General features: G+C 57.4%; 2 protein-coding genes across 3 annotated transcripts; one reads left to right on the top strand and one right to left on the bottom strand.

The window, feature by feature from the left end:
• Positions 1–3725: 3725 nt before the first annotated feature.
• CHST1 (carbohydrate sulfotransferase 1) lies at positions 3726–19428 on the bottom strand. Of its 2 annotated transcripts, none has more exons than XM_051964692.1 (3): positions 19332–19428; positions 6504–6612; positions 3726–5856 (listed from the first exon to the last, which is right to left on the bottom strand). In XM_051964692.1, exon 3 carries the CDS (start codon positions 5812–5814, stop codon positions 4552–4554), a length of 1263 nt encoding a protein of 420 aa, XP_051820652.1. In that variant the 5' UTR covers positions 5815–5856; positions 6504–6612; positions 19332–19428; the 3' UTR covers positions 3726–4551. The 2 variants fall into 2 exon arrangements, with proteins under 2 accessions (XP_051820652.1, XP_051820651.1); XM_051964691.1 differs by having other exon boundaries at positions 6504–6615; positions 19332–19426.
• LOC127541540 (basic salivary proline-rich protein 1-like) lies at positions 17261–20073 on the top strand. The gene is made up of 5 exons (XM_051966768.1): positions 17261–17512; positions 18137–18460; positions 18607–18812; positions 18963–19396; positions 19529–20073. The coding sequence occupies exons 1-5, from the start codon at positions 17261–17263 to the stop codon at positions 20071–20073; spliced, it is 1761 nt and encodes a 586-aa protein (XP_051822728.1).
• Positions 20074–21311: the final 1238 nt, after the last annotated feature.

Consider the following 21311-nt stretch of genomic DNA (forward strand, 5'->3'; position numbering starts at 1 on the left):
CTGCCCTTAGTTATCTCAAAGGCTGGATGGACGTCAGGAGAGGAGAAACAGAGATGAAGGGAGGACCAAGACAGAGACAGACAGACAGACCCGGACACACAGAGAGATGGAAACAGCGAGACGGAGAGACAAAGACAACAGGAAAAGCAGAGATAAAGACATGGGATAACGGGAAGGGGAGGACAGAAACAGAGACAAGAGACACAGATAAACAGATTGAGATAAACAGACTCAGAGACGAGGAGGAAGCACTGAGACACAGAGACAAAGACAACCAGAGAAACAGAGACAGAGAGAGAAAGACACAGAAAAACAGAGACAGAGAAAAACAGAGAGACTGAGATAAGCAGAGACTCGGAGACAAGGAGGACAGAAGCAGCTTCCTCTGCCCCCAGATCCGTCCCTTCCCCTCCATTTTACAGAAAACCATGCTCTCAGACAGGGACTCCTTATCCAAGGTCACACAGCAAGCTGACAGAACCGAGTTTTGAATCCTGACTCAATCCGGGCCCTTTCCCGTGTGATTAAGGAGGAAGCAGATGACTCCCTAAGGTTTCACAGCCCTGATGTCATCGTCGGGTAGTGGAGCTCTTGGTGCTGGGGGTCTGACGATGGGGCAGGGCCTTCAAGGCCAGCCGCTCCCCCCACAGATGAGGAGCCTCAAACTTGCCGGGAAGATGCAGTGGGTGTCACAGGTGGGATTCACCCCAAACCTCCAGACTCCGGACCCTCCGGCCTAGCCCCGCACCCCCTCATCCCGCTGATTGTGCACCACTCGTAAGGCAGGGATGCGCTTTCTTGCCCCCATGGGATTATTCTGAGGAAAGAGCTCGGTAAGTCTCAGCTCTCTGGAGGAATCTGAGTCATACTGGACTGTGAGAAACGGTCACTACAAAGGATTCAGAGAAGCTTGAAAAGACTCCCTCGAAGAGAGAGGGCGAAGGAAGCGCATCCAGAAAACAACAAATGCCATCACTGCAGCCAAGGAAACAATGATTAAATGACACTGAATATTGTGAAAATACGGTGCTCCTAGGGGGCTGAGAAAAGGCTTTTCTCCTCTGAAAAACCGCAGGTAGAGAATATCACAGAGAAACGTCAGCCACTGGTGGCCAGTCTGACTGAAATGCCCTTTCTTCTCTTTCTTTCTTAATCTTGGCTACAAGGGATGAGGAGGGAAGGGAATAAATGTGTAGATAAATGTGAAATAATAACAAAAGGCATCAATAATAAATCAAATAAAATCTGCCGTTGGATCCCTTTCTCCCATCTGGACAAAACTCTCGTCTTGGTCCCAATTTGGGCTGAAAATAACTCAAAGACACCCCCCCAAAGAGATCAACATGGCTGACTTAGGGAGGAGCTCCCCCTAACCCAGGGTCCTAAAGGAGAGGCTAGGAGGTAACTCAGAAGTGCAGGGGGAGAGCACTGACCTAACCTGACCTCCGAGTGTCCTTCGGGCTCAGTTCTGAGATTCTTGACTCCCCCGGGGGTCGCTCTAAGAGGGGCTGTTTGTTGAAGGGTTGGTCCGCCAGGAGATTTTGGGCTACAGGGGAAGCCTCCATTCAGGGATCCATGGACACGGCTGCAGGAAGGAGCTGGCTAAAATTGGGAAGGTGCCTGACCCCGCTGTCAATGCAGGGAGGGGAGGGGAAAGGGCGTCAGGCCCCGGGGAGGGGGCGTTAGCCCCCTGGGAGAGGAGATGTCAGAACAGCAACAATCACGAGCGAAACCATTTATTTCAACCAGGAGAGATACATTCGTGTCACTTCCTCCATTTAAGTTCGGGCGCGGAGCCCTCCCCGTCCCAGGCCTGGGGATGCTGATCTACAGCCCGACTTACGTCCTTGTAGAATGGTTCACTTATACCCTAAAAGGGCCCCAAAAGCCCATCTGGCCACAGATGCAGGTCCAGAAGTCCAGTCCCGCCTCGTCCCTTTTACAGACTAGGAGACCGAGGGCCCAGAAAAGCCCCCGGAGCCGCAAGGGGAGAGCCTGGGCCGGTGCCCGTGGTTAGCCCGGCCACCCTATAATGTCCCCACTCAGAGAAGAAACTAGGGGCAGACGGGAAATTTCCCTTCATAAAACAGCCAGTGACCGTCTGAGCCAGAGGAAACTGTCCAGCAGCCGCAGCTTGGGCCGAACCAAACTTATCGGCCTCTGGGAGAAGTTCCCAGCGCTCCAAGGGCCGGGGCCATCCCCATCACCTCCCGCCCCCGCCCAGAAGGCCCACTCCCCCCCACTCCTCTACCTTACAGGGTCCTCACGTGATTCCCCCTGCCCCTCCCACCCCCTAAATCACTCCCTACTTACCTGTATAGACATTGCCTCCCTCCCCCGCCCCCAGTAGAATGCAGGTTCTTTAGGAAGGCGGTGTGGTGCAGCGGACTGAGTGCCGGGCTCGGAATCAGAAAAGCCTGGACCCCAAAGCGCATCTCTGTGTCCCTTCCCCCGCCCCAGTGCCTCAGTTTCCACATTTGTAAAGTGATGCACTTTGAGGTGCGCTCTAGTTCACCGTCTGCAGCCCTTGAGGAACTTCCCAGACCCTCTCGCTGAGCACCGTGACTGGCAGGGTCGGGGAGAGCTTGGAGGTCTACGTGTTACGTCCCTGGTTTTCAATGACACGAGAACTCCCAGTCTATCATCCTGCCTGGGCCGCTGAGGGTAAAAGAGACCCCGGCCCCTGCAGGTCAAAGGCAGCCCCAGATCCGAATCTTCCTCCCTCCCAGACTACTCTGTGTGGCTTCTCCTCCGGCACACAGTAGGTGCTTAATAAGCACACTGGCTCCCGGCTCTGAATCCCCGGATCTTCCCGGCTCTAACCCAGTCCTGCTTGGGTCCCATGTGGCCTCCCAACACCAGCCTACGTGGGGGATGTGGGAGGGGGATTTTCCAGTTTTCTCCGAGAACCTGGAGCCTCCACAGGCCTATGAGAGGGCTCCACACCAGCTTTGCCCCACCTGAATACGGCAGAGGCGGTTCTCCGGGTGCTAGGGGAGCGGTGACGGGGAAAGCCCCCAACCCCTTATTTATTATTAACACACCAAGGCCTGTGCTGGGGACCAGGGATGCGGAGGCAAAACCAGAAAGGCCCCGTAGCTTGAGGAGCTTCCGTTCTAGCGGAAGGGAGAGGTCCCGGTCCAGCCGCCATTCTCCTGCTCCTCCTCCCCATTCCTAAGGGACTTGGCCAATGCCTTTGTGGCCAGAGAAACTTCTGGGACCCACGGAGCGGAGAGGGGGGACTGGGCCCCTAGGGTCAGCCCAAGAAAGATGCCCTAATCGGCTGTCCCCGCAGGGGCTTATGGGTCTCCCCCCACAAGGGGTAAAGCAGTAACTGGGCTTGCAGGCGGGGCTCAGACACCGGTGGCAGAGACCCCCAGGTTTAAATTCCAGGGGTTACTTAATACGTGGGTGATGTTAGGCCGGTGATGGCCCCTCCCTGAATCTGTTTTCTCATTTGTACGATGAGATGGGATTGGACGATTTTGTTTAACTCCAGGTCCCATGATGCCTCAGTCCCCGGGACCTGAGGATGAGCAGGGAGGGTTTTCCTCTAGGTTTTAGTCCCAGAGACTGGGCTCCTTCTCTCAGGCAGCGGGGACAGTACCATCGCCCCCCCTTCTCCCCCCTCCCGCCCCGCCCATCAACCTCACCTCGACCCCCAGGAAGGGGTGTCTCCCGCCCCCCCCCATCCCCTTCCCTCCCGAAGGGTGCCTCTGGCACAATGAGCATCAATGACCTCTTTTATTTACAGAAAACACAGAGAAAGCAGTTCGTTCTTTGATTAGCAAACCAACCCGACTATTTTTCTTTTTTTTTTCCTTTTTTTTTTTTTTGGCACAAAAAATTGTCACAGGTGAACCCCTAAAAGCCAACAGAGACTCATACACCAATCAGCGACCAGGCCCGGCAACAAGACTCAAACAAACGACATTATTGCAACAGACTGGGGGGCGAGGGGCACAAGGAGCTCCACATTCACCTCACAGGGAAAAACAAAACAGAGAAGAAAGAACCTGTTGGGCAATGGCCAGGGGCTGGGGGCGGGGCCGATGTTGGGGGGGGGGGGCCCTCGTGGAGGCGGGGAGAGGGGACGCGGGAGAATGGTGGCTTCGGGCGGGGATTGACACCATTCATGAATTCGAGAAGGTCTTTTTCTTTTTAATCTCTTACCTTGGAAAAGTGCAAAAAGTACAATAACCCCGGGTCCCTTCCGTCGGGGAAACTCGACAGTTGTGTCCCGCCCGTCTCCGGCAGGTGGGTGAGTGAGCGTGTGTGACTGTGGGCGGGGCGGGGATTTGTAAACATTGGTCACCATCCACAGAGAGCCCTGGCTTCCGTGGGCTGGGGGCGCCTCCCCCCCCTCATCCCCCTCCATTCCCTAGTGACGTCCGTCCAGGACGTAGTGCAATTTCAAAGAGAAAAGAGCAGGGGCGGGGGGAGGGAGGGCACGAAGACGGGGTCCGGGGAGGGAGAGGGGATAAGGCAACAGTTAAGAAGGGTCCTCCGGGTCCGAGCCCCCGCCCCGCCCCCCGCCCTGGTCCCGGCCCGTCACAAGAAGGGCTGGAAAGCGCGCTCCTCCACCAGGCTGACGGACAGGTTCTTGAGCTCCTGCTCCGAGGCGGCCACCTTGTAGCCCAGCTGGGCCAGCACCTGCTGGCAGGCGTTCTGCGTGAAAGCCACGATGTCGTACGAGAGCCGGAAGCGCCACTTCTCGGCCGTGGCCGCCGAGTTCCGGAGCGTGCCGTACTTGTGCTTGGAGGACGAGCGGTCCCCGCGCGTGTTGTTGTGGATCCAGCGCTCCACGTGGCTGTCCAGGGGGATGCCCAGGAAGCCGTAGATCTCCTCCGTCTTCTTCATGGGGTTCCGGGCCAGGTCCTCGTACCGCACCAGCATGTACTTGCCCTTGAGCCAGGCCGGCCGCGTGAGGCCCGTGGACACGGAGTTCCAGAAGTCCTCGCACACCGTGGTCAGCTGGCTCACGTCCAGGTTGTAGGGCTTGCGCCCGGTGCCGTCCCAGATCCGCCACAGCCGGTACGTGTCCCGGAAGGTCTCGCTGCGGGACGCCAGGATGCCGCGCGGGTCCCGGACCAGCTGGATGACCTTGAGGTTGAGCCGCGGATCCTCCACCAGCGCCCGCAGGTCGTTGACCTCGGGCACGCGCACGGTCTTGATGGCCACGTGGCTGCGCTCGCGGCAGGCCTCGGCCGCCAGCGTCAGGTTGAGGAGGCCGCACTTGCGCACGCAGTCCCCCTCCTCGAGCGCCAGGTCGGCGGCGCCCTGGGCCTCGCACACGGGCGGCGAGCAGAGGGCCTTGCTGGCCCCGCGCCGGAAGATCCTGTCCGTGGTGTGGTTCACGGGCGGCGGCTTGATGTAGTTCTCCAGGAAGTAGAGGTCGCAGTCGTAGAGGCTGCGCAGCAGGTCGCGGCTGGCGCCCAGCATCACGCGCCGGTCGGCCGGGCTCTTGCCCTGCGGGAAGCGCGGCAGCAGCGTGTACTGCACGTGGTAGAGGGGCTCGAACAGGTAGAAGAAGTCCAGGTGCTGGTTGAAGAGCTGGCCCACGAAGGACGAGCCGCTGCGCGTGGTGGCCAGGATGAGGATGTGCGTCTTCCGGGACAGGTTGTAGCCCAGCGTGGGGCCCTCCTCGCACAGCCGCTCGGCCAGCTCGGCCTCCCCGGGGCCCGGGCTACAGTTCGCGGGGCTGGCGGCCGGGCAGCTGTGGAAGGAGCGGGCGGTGAAGGTGCGGATGGCCGTGTACTGGATAGCGATGGAGGCCAAGGCGAGGAGGAGGACAGCCTTCCAGGAGCATTGCATGACTGGACTCCTTCATGGGGACGCGGCTCCGCGGCTCGGGATCTGGGGACACAGGGCAGGGTCAGGGCGGGAGCGCCTTCTGGCCCCCTTGCTGCGGGTCTCAGCTCCCGGAGCGCCCTCCCCGCATCCCCCCTCCTCTCCCCGGAATCCCGGGAGCTCAGGGGCTCCGAGCCGAGCCTGACAGTGTGGGAAAGGGCCGCATTCTCTGCCTCGGTTCCCCATCTGTAACACAGAAGCTTAGACTCCCAGTCCCTTCCAAAAGAGTAACCTTCCTGCGGGGAGAGAACGCTGGATTTGGGCGCCGGGCCAGAGTTCCAGTCTCATCCCTGGTGCTCTGGAAATGAATCCCTGCTCTCCCTGGGAACCTAGTAGCGGTGTGAGGTTGTGCACACCAGGGGACTGGCCCTAGGACCCTGAGCATTTTAGCAACTAAAATAAGCAGGAAAAGTAGAAAAGGGGCGATAGGAAGAAATGCCCCATCGGTTTTTTTGCACAGGGTTCCCTTTGGCGCTGGTCCCAAAGCTCCCATTGCCGGGCAGGAAAAGGAAACGGGAAAGGTGGTGTGGGGCCAGGGATCGGAACCTCCGAGATAAGCTCCCACATCCTGAGGGGAGGGGGCCAGAGGCTGCTGAAGTCCCGAGAAGGACAAGGGCCACCCCGGCACCAGCACCACCTCCCCCGACACTTACCAGGGGGGCTACTGGGAAGCAGGCGCCCACGGGTGCCCCCTCGGGAACCTCCTTCTGCTACCAGGGTCTCCAGGCTCAGTCAGGGGCCGCTTAAGTCCATGCCGCTGCCCTGCTGAGACACGGGGGGGGGGAGGAGAGAGAGGAAGACGGCAGCGCTTATTGTTGTTATTCATAATAATCACCATCATAATTTTTATTCGATTACAAAAAGCAGTCATTTTATCTGCCCGTGAGATAGTCTATAGAATATTAAATGGAAATGAACAATAGCGAGAGGGTGACTTGTCCAAAGACTTTCTCTATCTGAATTCTATTGAAAAAGATGAGAATGAGATTAGTAATAACAATAATAGTAATAATAATGCCTTTTTCCCATTACCCAAAGCAATCACTTTATCCACCTGCACAATAGAAAGAAAATAACGGAAAAGCATCTGGTCCTAAGACTGACTACAGAGAGGAGAAGTTAGAAGAAAATAACAGTAACAGCTGGTATTTATAGAAGTGCTTTATAAATACTATCTCATTCGGTCCTCACAACCACCCTACAAGGACTTTTATTGTCCCCATTCTACAATTAATGAAACTGAGGCAGATGGAGGTTAAGTGACTTGTCCCATTGCAGAATTATCTACATTAATCAAGGAAGTTTCCCTACCAGGAATTCCCTATACCAATGAAATCGTTGGTCTTGGACCGAAAATAAATGAATGAATGAATGAACGAACAAATAAATAAATAAAATCTTTCCCCAAAAGAAAAACCCCAAACCCACAACTATTTTTCCCTTCAAAGAACTAATGTTAGGGCTACAACTTATATTCCAAGGCAGCCCATTTTTAGGACACATCAAGAAACTTGTCATTAGGATGGTTCTGTGTCCACCAACAATAGCTTTGAGTCCTTTGCCCCTTGATGTTTTTACTGTGATTTTACCTGGAATCGGGATGGGGCACTGGGTATCCCACAGAATCTGGGAATCCACAGATTCATAACTCTAGCTTTGACCCTTTGCTGGTTCTGTCACTCTATAAAGCCTCAGTTTTCTCAACAATAAGAAGATAATACTTGTACTAACTGCCTCTGAACACTCTCTGTAAATATTAAATAAAAGAATTATTTTTCTTATCCCACCTTTTTATTGGTGGACCCTAAATATTATTATCATTATCATCATGACGATATTCAGTGGTTAAAGCCCTGGACCTGAAATCAGAAATACTGTCTCAGACACTTATTAAGCTGAAGAGTCATCAGCTAGCCTCTCTTAAGTGTCCATTTTCTCATCTGAAAAATCATCCTTTCCAAGACATCTATTATCCTGTGAAACCGAGTCCCAAAGAGTTAAGATGATTTACCTGAAGTCAATTACACAAATATCAAGAGGAAGAGCCAGGATTCTGATTCAGCCAAATCTAACAAGATGAAATTTAAAAGAATGAAATGTAAAGTTCTGTACTTGGGTTCAAAAAACCAATTGCCCAAGTACTTGAGCCTCAGTTTCCTTCCAAGTAAAATGAAAGTAAAATCTCAGACTCCTGGTGACTCTGAATCATAGATAAATTACCCATTCCCCCAAATCAATACTCTGTCTCCTTTCTCCCTGTGTTCACACAAATTATATTTGAAAGCGCTCGCCCCTCACCTCAGCCTCTCAAAATCCTTCTTTTCCTTGAAGCCTTGGTTCAAGTGCCACCATCTTGATAATAATTCCCTGCGTCTCCCAGTTGTTCATATGTTCTACCTCCTCACACTTCCTGGTAGTTACTTATATGTTATGTTGTATCCTTATAGGGCCATACCTTCCAAAAAGTAGTAACTGTGTCAAGGAATATTTACCAATACCCAGTGCCAAGTATTGGGGATACAAAAAGGGACAAAAGGCGCTCTCTTCTCTCAGAAGCTCACCATCTACTAGATAGGGCTCGTGTTGACTTGAACTGAATTTTTATATAATATATGTTGTTGTCAGTCCCCCACAGGGGAATTAACAAAGCCAACTTGCTAAGTTGTCCCATGTAGCTGGAAGCCTTTTAACTGAAATCAGCAGGAAGGAAAATGGGCTTAGAACAAGTCAGCCAAGGGGTAGCTTGCCAACATGCAAACAACTATGGACAAACAAGATACACGGGCTAAACTGGAGAGAAGCAACAGAGAGAAGGCATGAGCATTGGTGGGGATCCGGAAGAGCTTCTTGGAGAGGGCGGGATTTAAGCTGAGACCCAGAGGAAGCCAGGGAGGCCAAGAGGTAGGGAATGGAAGGAGAGAGCTTCGGACAGGAAAACCACCAGAAGGAGTCTGAAGATGGAGTGTCTTGTACAAGGAACAGCACGAAGCCCAGTGTCTGATCACAGAGTGTAGTTTTAAAATCTGCTGTGGAAAAAACTCAAAGAAAGCTCACGGGTTCTCAAATCCAGTGAAAAGAAACAACATACATTTCCTGGGTTGGTTGTGTTTTTCCTTCTGGAGCATTCTTGAGGACTGGTTAGGTGATTTTTGGTAGTTGATGAATTCTAATTATTTTTATAAATAACTATTTTCTCTTACCTAGAACACCAATAACTCACATTTCTGCATGTTTTTCAGGTTTATAAGGTGCCTTCCTTACAATGACACAACAGTTTAAGGAGTCAAAGTTTTCCCATCCCCATTTTACAGAAGAGGAAACTGAGGGAAGTGCCTTACTCAGTATCACACCAAGAGTGTCAGAGGCAGAATTTGAATTCAGAACCACCGTGTTCACTGGACCTCAGCCACCCGTGGGAGGGACAGGTTGGAAATCACTACTGGCCTAACAGTTCTACCTCTACTGTGTTAAACTCTTGAAACCCTCCTTTATGACATAATCTCCCTGTCCCACTGCCTCACACCTCCTACACCTGTTTTTTGATCCTTGCCAGTCCCGTGTCTGAGAACAAGGATGTAGAGTCTCCAGCCCTCGGTTCCAAGAGCCTCCTTTCACGGTTCTGTCCATAGAGATGGGGTGACCCTAGGAAATCAGGGGTGATGGGAAGAGACAGCCTGCTTTTAAAATCCCATAGGCTCCCCCTCCTCCCAATCGGGGCTTGGCGAGGATCTTCCTGGAAACCGAGTGTCCTGGAGGCTGGATTAAGGTCTCCTGATGGTGGCTGCAGCTGAACCTCTCTGGCCTAAATGCTTCACCAGTAAGAGTTGGACTAGCTTAGGGGTTCTCGGCCTCCCCTTGGGCAGTCTGGTGAATACAGGGAAGAAGGAGAGGGAAGATTGATTGGGGGGAATGAACAGTTTATCTGATTTAAAATCACCAGGAATCTGAGAGGTCATCCAGACCAACCTTTCATGTTTTACTGGGAGGGAAACTGAAGCCCAAGGACTTGAGCAATCGATTTTTTGAACACAAGTATAAATGCACTATATAGATTTAAATGCATAAAATCAAATACATATGACTACAAGAGAAACCAATTATACTGGAACACAATTATCAAAATATTAAAAAACAAAACAAGCCCATTGTCCCAGGGTAGAAATAATGAAGCGTAAGATTCCCTCCTGCTCTAAATCCGCCAGGGAAGTTGTTCAGTGCCCTCTGAGCAGATCCCCCGATCCCACCTCTGCCCTCCAGCCCGGGCAGCGGGGACACAGGCTGTGCCCCCCGAGCCCTGAGGGCAGGGCCTTCCCATGAGCGCCATCGACGGACCAAGAAGAACGCGAGATCTTGGCCTTTTCCTTGCAACCAACTTTTCCTTTATGTCTTTCCTTAAAGGCAGGAGCTGTCGTGATGAGAAGGGCCGTCCACATCCCGGGAAAGAGCCATGGAGTCTGAATGCCCCCAGGAGCACGTTATTTCCCCTTATTTTTTTTCCCTTCACGTGACCGGTCCCCCTTTCTGCTGTTTCTTTCCCAATAGGACTAATCTGGAAACGTGGCTGCACATGCGTAGCCTACATCGGGTTACCCGTTGTCTTAGGGAGGGAGGAGGAAGACAAAACTGCAACTCAAGGTCTCCCAGGCGGGACGTTGAAAACTATTAACAAGTAACTGGGGGGATGCTATGGGGGGGAAGGGCAGGAATTGTCTCGTTTTCCGCCCCAGCACTTAGCACAGATCATTTCCGGCACAGATTGGGCGCTTCATGAAGCGCTTTTTCACTCGTTCGTTCATTGCACGTAGAAAGTTGGGAGATTTCAGCTCCCCCAGGGCCAGCCCAGGGACCTGGGATCCGCCCCGGGACGGCTCGGGGAAGGGCTTTGAAAGCCAGGGTCTGCTTCCACAGAAGCGCCATGACCCCGGGGCACGGCCTCGGGCCCTCCCGGACCCCCTCCCCGCCCCCTTGGCTCCAGGTGGGGTCCGCGGGCTGTTTGCGTCCGTTCTCCCTGGGCCCCCCCCACTTATACACGCTTAGTCTTTCTTCCGCCCACTAGTGGCCGCGTGGGAAACTGCAGCCTCTGGCCCTACCGATTCCCTGTCCTGCCGTTTTGGGGGATGCACCCCCGGGTTTTTTTCCGCTGTTGCAACACAGCCCCCCGGAAGGAAATGGGCTCATTTTGCCTTTGCCCGCGACCCGGCTCCAAGGTCCACGCCTCCCCTCCCCCCCTGCTAAGGGTTCCGAGCTGGCGGGCCCAGTCAGCCCAGTTCGCTGCTCAGGGCCAGGACTTTTCACCTGCGGCCCCGCCCTTTCCATAAACACAAATGGCTTCTGTGCCCCTCGGAGAAAGGAAACTTTCCTCTAAACTCTGTGGAAACTTCCAGGGGCAGAGACGGGGGCGGCCCTGCCTGGCGAGGGAGCTGTTCACTCGGCCCGGCCCGGCCCGCTCTCCCCGGCCCCCCAGCACGCTCCGGGTTCTGCCCCTGGGGCAGAGACGGCCGCCCGTGGGATGGGGGCCCTCCCTCCCACACCCCTCTCACTGGCTCAGCCTCCACTGGATTTGCTCCCTGAGGGAGGACAGTGGGGAGGATGGACGGGAGGCTCCAAGTCCCAGCTCTGCACTTTCCCCCACTGGGGGGACCACTCCTGGGGAGTGCTGGCTAATAATCCCTCGCCCCCCCTCCCCGCCCCCTCGCCTTTTCCCTGGAAACATCAGAAGGTAGTCCATGTGGTTCCCCACAAGGCCCGGAGCGTCCCTCCGAGCGTGGGGCTCACAGGCACGAAATGCAGGCAGGGTTTTCTCTAGCCCCGGAGGAAGGTGCTCAGACTGGTGTCCCTCCGCCGCCCCCGGGGGTCCTGCTGCCCCAGGGACCCGAATAGAAGCTTCCGGTCCCAAGTCTCGGCTGGGCCACCACAGAGCTCCCGAGGAGGCTTCCACGCAGGCCCTTCACCTTCAAGACCAATTTTCTTTGTAAAAATGTTCCCTTGTCGGATACTAAATCTTTCAGGCTTTCTTAAGCGCGTCTTAAAATGAAGATTTTGGCCGAAAGGCTCCAGTGGTTGATTTCCACATCTGTGAAATGGAGCCAAGGGTGCCTGTCTGACCCTCCCTGCTCCAGGGCTGTTGTGAGGGGAGCCTAGGAAAACAGGAGCTGGGAGGGGCCCTGGATGAGGTTCTGGGGGAGATCCCAAGATTAAGGGAGAAATCTGGAGTTGAGAAAGCCATTCTCGAAGAGCGCCAGAAGCCCGGGGGTCCCGGCCCTGCTCCCTGACTTAGGGGACAGCTGGCCCCCCGCGTGTCTGCTGGCCGGGAGCCAGGACAGAGGCGGGCCCTGGAAGGCCCACATCCTGGCTTTGCCAAGGGTGAAGCGGTCCAGACCTTTTGGGGGGAGATCGGCTGCCCCTCGTCCTTACTTCAGGGCCCTGACACCTTATTTGTCCCCTGGCTCCAGGTCAGATGGGCTGGTGTCCGGGGGTGTACATCAGCAAGGAGAAGGGGCAGAGAAAGCCGGGGAATGGGGGGCAGACTAGGCGATGACCCTCCACCCCTGATCCTGGTCCCCGCCCCCATAAACACACACCTACACACATACACATGCACACACAAACATACACCAAACACACAACATGTACACACACAGGCAAGCACCTGTTCTCACACACACACAATTGGGGAGACCCTCGCCCAGCCGTGTGGTCCCCCTCGCCCCCCCATTTGCACCCCACATTTTCGGGGCTGATTACGGCGGAATCCCTAAGTCCCTGTGGAACGTGAGCGGCCGTCGGGGTCGGCCATCTTGAACAGGCTGGACTGGAACCCGAGGAGTTTTGCCCCCACAGCCCGTTTGGGCCCCTCCAGGCTCCGAGGCTTCAGAGCCTGGGCCCAGAGTGTCGGGACGTAAATGGAGATTCCGAGTCATTCCGAGTTATACCATGTTATACCGAGCCTGAGGCTCTGACACAGAAACAAAAGTCAAGTCTGCCCTCAAGTGCTCACATTCTTCGGGGGGAGGGGGGGGGGGGATTGCAATATAGAACATTTAAATAGAAGCACAACCTCACGTGGGCTGGGGCGACAATCCAGGGAAGCCACACCTAGTTTAGGCTGTGCATACAGTAGGAACTTAATAAGAGTTTTTGAATTGTTGGATTGCAACTGGAAGCCAGAAAGCACGGAAATGTCTGCAACAGGATTTGAACTCAGACCTACCCCTGAGCTAGGCCAGAAAGGAGCTAAGGATTCAGAGGGCTGGAGTCCTTGGAACTACAGGCCTTCGGAAGGACGGGGACCTGCCAAAATCTCAGGCGGGAGAGGAACCCGGAGGAGACGCTCTAATACTTCTCCCAGAGTCCCGAGGCTGGTCGTCTCCCCGCACCCACAGCGCGCCACAAACAGAAGCCAGGCGCTCTCCCCACCAGCTGGCCCAGCCCAATCCTCCCAGACACTGGCCGCAGGGCCCAGTCCTGACCGTCCAGCCTCCCTGACCGCCAGGCCTCCTGGCCCTGACTGCCAGGCTGACCGCCAGGCCTCCTGGCCCTGACCACCCAGCCTCCCTGACCGCCAGGCCTCCCGGCCCTCATCTCCCAGCCTCCCTGACCGCCAGGCCTCCCGGCCCTCATCTCCCAGCCTCTCTGACCACCAGGCCTCCCGGCCCTCATCTCCCAGCCTCCCGGCCGCACCGTGCAGTGGGAAGGACCCTGGCTGGAGCCTAAGGGCCTCAGTTGTGAACTCGCTCCTCTGGGACACAGAAGTAACACTGTCTGCCTCACATGGGAAAGTAAGGGCTTCATAAGCCGTGAAAACCGGCCAGAGGGTGAGCCGTGACTGCGGGCGCATCCAGGCACCCGGGAACCAGCGTTTTACTTCTTCATTCGCCCTGAAAGCTATAAAACACAGGGCAGAAGCAAGAGGGGGTAATGGGAAGCTCACCCCTCATGTAGGGGGCCCGCTTTCCTCCAACCATTAAGAAGCAAACGCTGGTTCACCTTCCCCCCACCAGCCCCTGCCTACTTTCCCTCTCCTTTCTGCCCGATGTTTCCCCTCAGCTGAAATTAAGCTTCCTAAGAACCGGGGTTCTTTCTCTTTGGTATACTTGTCACCCCAACACTTAATGTAGAATAAGCACTTAATAACTGCAGCCTGCCGCCCTGCTTGAGATTTACTTCCTGGGGTCAGAGGGCCAGAACTGAGAGGGACCTTAGAGGTCTTCTGGTCTGATTTTACAAAGGGGGACTGAAGTCCAAACTGAGGTCAAGTACATTCAAAATTCAAATTTGGATTCCCGACCCCCAAGTCCAGCGCACTGACACTGTGCACACATGTAGAGAATTCCCCACATGGAAACTCCTTGCGGGAATGGAAATTATAATTTATTAATCTTAGAAAGCTGTTTAGGGCACTGGGAGGTTAACAGGGTCACACAGCCAGTTCGCATCAAAGTAAACCTTGAACTCAGGGCTTCCGATCTCTTAGAGCAGCCCCCTTGCTTTCTAGGTCAAGCTATTCTTCATCAGTCCCACTGAAAGAAGGCAAAAGTCCTCAAAAGCAGATCCGGTTCATTCTGGTATTTCTGTCTGCAGGGCTAGCATGGAGCAGGTGTTTAATGGACACAGAAGGAATGAGTGAAAGAATGAATGAATGAATAAGTGAGTGAATCAATGAATGAGTGAATGAGTACATGAAAGAATGAGTGAATGAGTGAATGAATTAATGAATGAATGAGTGAGTGAGTGGATGAATGTTCTCCAATTTTTTATTCGCCTAAGTTATAAACTCCTTATGATAGGGACTACATCTTTGCTCTCTCTCCTCCCTCCAGATCTCATCCACTAGAAAGACCTTTCTTGATGTGGTTGGTCCTTCTAAACACAACCTCCATCTTTTACCAAAAAATGTGGCCCTCTTAGTAGAGGGAAAAGCCGGGCTGGCTCCACCACCACAGGCCAGCTCTGCCACCGGGCGACTCCATCATCCTTCCCCAGCTCCACCATCCCAGGCTGACTCCATCACCCCAGGCCGGCTCCACCATCTAGGCCGACTTCTCCATCCTTCGCCAGCTCCCCCACCCTGGGCCAGCTCCACCATCTCAGGCCAGCTCCATCACCCTGGACCGGCTCCATCACCCCAGGCCAGCTCCACCATCCTGGGCCCCTTCCCTCGCTAATCAGGAACAAGCACAAAGGGAGATTCTCCCAGCACTTGGAGAAGAAAGGAAGGCTGTAGTCGGAGCGTCCTGTGGGGCTCTGGGAGGGAGAAATCACGCCTGACAAACTCGATAGCTTTCCTGATAGAATTACAAGCCTGGTAGATGAAGGAAACGCAAGCGGGGTAATATATCTTGATTTTTTAGCAAAGCATTTGATACCGTGCCTCGTGTAATCTCACCAAATTAATTCAAACAGGCTGGGCCCCAAGCACTCGTCGGTGGAGGCCGAGAGCCGAAGCTTATGAGGTGGGAAAGGGGGGAGGGGGAGGAGGAAGAGGAGGAGGAGGAGGAAGGAAAGGGGTCAGAGGGAGAGGGGGGAGGGGGAGGAGCACACAGATTGGAGAGGAAAGTGCAGGGGGGATGGGGCAGGTCTTAGGTCACTGCTCTTCATCAATGCTCCTGAGAACGGGAGTAAACAGCCTATAATGAAATTTGCAGAGGACATTAAGTTGGGAGGGAGCAGCCGGGGTGCCCAGGGAGCTCCGCCAGCTTTCTCGGGGGTGCCCGGGGAGTTCTGTCAACCTTCTCGGCTCCCGGGTCTGTCCGCTAAAGGGAGGGTGCCAGGCCCCGTTCAGGGCAGCAGGGAGCCAAGGTGAGAGCTCTGGCAAAGCAAAAGGGGATTGGGGGAGGGGAGGTGCCAATCAGCGCCCCTCCCCTCTGAGGTGCCCCCAGCACTGCCTGGGAGCGCAGGAAGAATGAGGAGCAGGGGGGGCAGGGAGAGGCCCCGGGCCCCGATGCCGCCGAGCCCGGGGCTTACGCTGAACCATGAACAGCATGGTTCCCGGGAGCAGACAGGAAGCCCAAAAGAAGGGACTCTCGGGAGGGCGCTGGGGCACCTGGCCCCCGACGGAGAAGGATGGGATGGAGGGAGAGGGAGCCAGGCGGCAGCCGGCCCAGCGCCCCAGCCAGGAGTGATTTCAGTGCTAAGGAACCTGGAAGCTTCTGGGGGTCCTGAGAGAGGGGCCTGGGAGCCCTGGGGAGGGTGTGAAAAAGCCAGCGGGAGCCAACGATCACCTCCCCTCGGGCACTGCCAGGGGAAGCCATGGGCAGAGTGGGGATGAAAGGAAGCAGGCGGGAGCCCAGCACGAACATCGGTCTGTTTCAGACCCAAGGCCTGGTTCTGGCCCGACTTGGGGCGATCCCAGAGTAAAGGTAACAGTGAGTCCTTCTGTGGTGGATACTTTGGGAGTTGGCCAGAGGTACCTCAGACTTCTGGGAAAGTGGGAAGTAACAGGCGTAGGGGCAGAGACCTGAGTGCAAATCATGCCTGCTTTTGGGGAAGTTACTCCTCTAAGACTCAGGCTCCTCATCTTTAAAATGGGTGTATTGGACTAAATGACATCAAAGGTCTCTCCCAGACCCACTCTCCACTGCGATGCTTCAGCTTCCCGCTCCAACAGGCAGCAAACAGAACGAGGGGTGGGACCCGAAATGCTGGCTCCTCACAGGTGAGCTGCGGGGGCGGGGGTCCCCTTGTAGGGAGCACCATCTGTGTGCAGAACAGAGCACTCTCGGCTCCCTTCCGCGGGACGGGGGCTCCCGGGGCCCAAAGCCAGGGGCTTGCTGGCTCGCATTCTCCCCCACCCAGCACCAGGACGAAGGGCAAAGGCCACCGGCCTCCCTCAGCGGTCCGGCCAGAGAAAGGGGCCCGTGTGGCCCCCGAGGGAGGGGAGGGAACCAGGAGCAGGCCCGGCTGGGGCTCGGCGCATATCTGCCAGCTGAACGGACAGAGACTGATGGACGAGTGGACGGGGCCGGAGGCTGCCCTTCTCTGAGTCCTGCGGGGGGCTTGGGCTCAGCTGCCTGGGCAGATGGGGGGACCCCCTGCTTCTCAGATCCCCAACATCAGCGCGTGGTCCGGGTGCTGAGAATCTCACCAGAGGCAGGAGCCCCGGAGGCCACAGCAGAAAGCCCCCTCTGCCAAGGCCGGTCCCCGGGTCAGAAACGCCGGGGGGCTCCCAGAGGGCCGGCCCCCCTCCGGGCTCCTGGGCGGACTTGGTGGAGGCTCCCGCACTATACATTTCCCTTCTCACCACCACATCACTGATTACGGGGAACAAGTCTGTTTCCATGGAAACCATACAGTGACTAAGGGCTTCGGGACCTGCTCTGAACCAGATTGTGAATATCAGAGCTGCCCTGGGCCCTGAGGAGGGGAGCTGGGGGCAGTGAGAGGGGGACAGGCGGGGCAGGAAAGCGCGGAGATGCGGACCCCGGCAGCGGGGAGGCCCCACCGGGAGCGCCTCGAGGGCCCTCTGAGACAGACCTGTGCCTGGGGCCCGGCCCCACAGACGCCGTTCCCCGGGGGCCACACCTGCCCAACTTTGGCTCCAGCTCCGTCCACCCCGGGCGGCCTGGGCTGCCCGCGCCCTCCCCCTGGCCACAGCTGGCACTGCCCCGCGGGGGTGTCTCCTGGAGGCCGCTTTTCCCAGAGGCGACCCCGGGGAGGCCAGCAGGTGGGGGGGGGGTCTGGGCTCGGGGAGCAGCTGCAAGGAGACAGGGAACTGAGGGACGAGGAGGAGGAAGCTTCCCCAGAAGACAGCCCTGCTTCGGAGAGAGGGAAATTCGGATTTTAGAAAGCAAATGTTTGTGCTGTGGATCCAGGAAGCTGCAGAGGAGGGTCGTAGGGGGACCCGGGGAAAGGGGGACATGCTAATGGCAGGGGCCGAATCGGCAGCCCCCCATTGTCCCTCTCTCTTCTTCCCCCACCTCAAGACCTGCCCTCTCCCTAGAGATCGTCACTAGCCAGAAGGGGAAGGAAAGGAGGAGAGCCCGCAATCAGACACGGGCAGCAGATGGCTGTCCCCTCTCCCAACCCCTAAAGGCCCCCCAAAACCCTTCCTTCCCTCCCCCTGCCCTTGCATGACCAGAGATGGGGCTGGGGTGGAAACTCCTCTCCTGTCAGTGGGCCCGATTCCCCGAAGCCTCCAGGAACCATTTGAAATAGCATCCCTAGGAGCCTGTGCCGGGGAGCGGCCCCCTCCCCATCCTCATTCACTCCCAAAGACAAAGTAGAGGGCAGGCGGAGAGGGTCGGCTCCCCCCAGGCTCTCTCCAGCCTAACTGCCCCTCACTCCCAAGCCCCAGAAGCCTCTCCGCTCCTCCTGGTTCCTCCTCAGCCAGGATCCATCTTCAGCACCCACCCTGGAAAGCTCTGGGAGCCAGCGTTTCTCCCTGGGACTAATCCCCCACCCGCCCCACGGGCACAGTCCCTGCAAAAAGCCCCTCCCCGTCTCCCAGCCCAATGCTAGATCCTATTATTGGGGGGTCAGGGATGAGGGGGTGCCCCAAGTCACGGATCCCCAGGGTCTCCGTTCCAAAGGGCTGGCTTCGCGAGCCTCCCTCTATTCGCCACAGCTGAGCGGGGCTGAGAACACAGATGAGGGCAGAGGCTGGGAGAGGGAAGTGGGGGACACACAGCGCGGGGCGCCCTGAAGTCCAGCCAGAAAACCGAGCTCCTGCTCCTTCCCCACTCCCCGGGCAGCGAGCCCTCGTTCCCCCGGCAGGGGCCTCCCCTCCCCTCCGGACGGGAATGACCCCTTGGGTTCTAGCCCCAGAGCCTGGAGGAGAAAGTGACGGCACAGCCCCCGGGGGAGGGAAGCAGGCCCGGGGCTCCGGGCGCTTTCCCCTCCGACTCTGTCCCCCCTGCCTCGTGCCGGTCAGCCCGAAAATCTGACCCCGACCGGGCGCGCAGCCCTGCCCCCGAACCAGGTAAGGGGGCCGGGAGTCGGCCCCGGAGGACGCCAAGCAGCCCCCAGTGGGTGGGGGTGGGAGGGGAGACGGGCAGGGAGTCGGCCAAGCCCCGGCTCAACTGGTCCTGAGCCCGTTCCGGGCAACGCCAGGGGAGGAAGGCGGGGGACCTCGTTTAAGGGAACTTAAATGGACAAGTTTGCTTTTCCTTCTTAAGTCGGTGTGTGGCGGGGGATGGAGGCGATCAGAGGCGCCCCAGCCCGTCGGAGCACCCCCCGGCTGCGGCCCCGGCGCCCCCAGCTCCCGGGAACCTGGAGGGGGAGCGCTCGTGTTGGCAAAGTCCCCCGAGCCCTCCCCCGCGAGACTCCGCCTGCCTCCCCCGCCCCGGTCCCCGATCAGCCCTCTCTCGGGTCGTCTCCGGGGCTGCCGGGACCCGGGTCCCCAGCTTAGAGCCGCCCCCCCCCCCAGCACACGCCACCGCCCTGGTGGCCCAGGGTGGGCGCGGGGAAGGAAGGGAACTCCGCGGACAGCCTGGGGGCGCCCCGTGGGATCCCTCATCCCCGCCCCTGCCCGATCGGTCCAGTACCTGGTCTGGGCTGCGCCGGGAGCCGCTGCAGCGCCCAGCGCGGGCTCCATCCCGCTCGGGCTCAGGCTCCGTCCGAGTCCGCGGGCGCCGGCGGCGGCAGCGGCGGCATCCTCCGCCCTCGGCCCTCTCAGCCTCCTCCTCCTCCTCTTCTCGAATCTCTCTTCCTCCTCCTCTTCCTCGGGCTCTCCTCCTCTCAGATCTCTCGTCTTCCTCCTCCTCCTCCTCGGCCCCTCCTCCTCCTGCGCCTCCGTGCGCCCCTTACCGGCCCCTCTCCATGACTCGGGGGCGCACGCAAGCCCCGAGCGGGTCGCCCCCGGGCTCCTGGTTCGCCGGGGCCCGCCGGGGTGGGCGGCTACGCCGGGAGCTGGGATCCGAGGGCCGGGAGCCGGGAGCCTCCACTGCCGCAGCCGCAGCCGCCTCGGGAGCAGGGAGGGCCCGGGCGCGCCGCAGCGCCCGGCGTCTGCAGGAGAGAGCAGGGACAGCCCCGCTGTCCGAGCCCTCGGCCGGCCGCGCAGCAGCAGCGCCGCAGCCGCCTGCCCGCCTGCCCGTCCGCCTGCGCGCCTCCGGTCCGGGAGCCGAGAGCTTCGGCCGCCCGAGCAGCAGCCAAAGCGACCGGCGGGCGGGCGGGCGGGCGGGCACTGCGGGTCCCAACTCCGCCCCTTCGCCGGCCGGCTCCCCCCACTCCCTCCCTCCTTCCTTCCTCCACCTTCCCCACCCCTCGAGGCCCCCAGAGCTGAGCTGAGCGCTCTCTCTCGCTCTCTCTCTTCTCTCTCTCCCCTCGCTCGCTCGCTCTGTTTCTCTCTTTCTTTCTCTCTCATTCTCTCTGTCTCTGCTTCTCTCTCATTCTCTTTCTTTCATTCTCTCTCGCTCTCTTTCATTCTGTCTCTCTCTCTCTCTGTCTCTATCTTTCTGTTTCTCTCTCTCCGTCTCTGTCTCTGTCTCTCTCTTATTCTCTCTCTCCCACCGCCTTGGACCCAGGGGCATGACCTCTGCCCTCACTCCTCCATACAGCAGAAGCCTCAGGGGGCAGAGCTCCGTGAGGAGGGACTAGCGAATCCAATTCCCTCCCCTCTCTTCACCTCCCCACCGGGCTGACCGCCACCGAGCCCCCTTTTCCGTCTTCCCAGCTCCGGGCACCCAGATCCCTCAGCCAAAATGTCTCCTGCCAATCCCCACCACCAGCACCAACAGTGGAGGAAGGAGCGGGCCTAAGTCACTCCCCACTGGCCCACCCCGAGCCTCGGTTCTTCTCACTTGGCCAGGGAATCGGGCTGCCCAGTTGTGGGTCTCCCCCGCCGCTCCTCAGGGCCATATGGTGCTCCCCACTACTCAGCTCCGTGCCCTTCCCCCTCCCGGTGATGTCAGAGCTCCTAGGCCACCTCTGGCTCTATGAATAGGATCCTCTCCCGTAGAAGAGTGAGAAACTGCTGAGCGTCCCCCACCCTCCTCGGCCCCACCCGCACAGAGCTTTCCTAAGGGCTGGAAGCTGTTCCCAATTCTGTGCTTCTGCATAGGGCCAAAAAAGAGCAGGGGTCAAAAAGCTGCCATGTATCAGGTCAGCACCTCCTCCCAGACCCATACAATTCTCATTCTCTCTCTCTCTCTCTCTCTCTCTCTCTCTCTCTCTCTCTCTCTCTCTCTCTCTTTCTGTTTCTCTCTCTCTCTCTCCTGTCTTTCTCTCTCTCTCTCTCCTGTCTGTCTGTCTCTCTCTCTTTCCTGTCTGTCTGTCTCTCTCTCTCTCTCTCTCTTCTGTCTCTCTCTTTCTGTCTCTGTTTCTCTCTGTCTCTGTCTCTCTCTGTCTCTCTCTCTCCTGTCTCTCTGTCTCTCTCTCTGTCTCTCTCTGTGTCTCTGTCTGTCTCTGTCTCTTTCACACACACACACACACACACACACACACATTTCCTTTATTAAGAAAGGGGAAGAATGGGTCTAAGAACTAGACAGTCCCCACGCTTGGAGGCAGCCCTGTGGCGAGAGAGC

This window comes from Antechinus flavipes, chromosome 6, assembly GCF_016432865.1.
Source record: "Antechinus flavipes isolate AdamAnt ecotype Samford, QLD, Australia chromosome 6, AdamAnt_v2, whole genome shotgun sequence".
In the NCBI taxonomy this organism is placed as follows: Eukaryota; Metazoa; Chordata; class Mammalia; order Dasyuromorphia; family Dasyuridae; genus Antechinus; species Antechinus flavipes.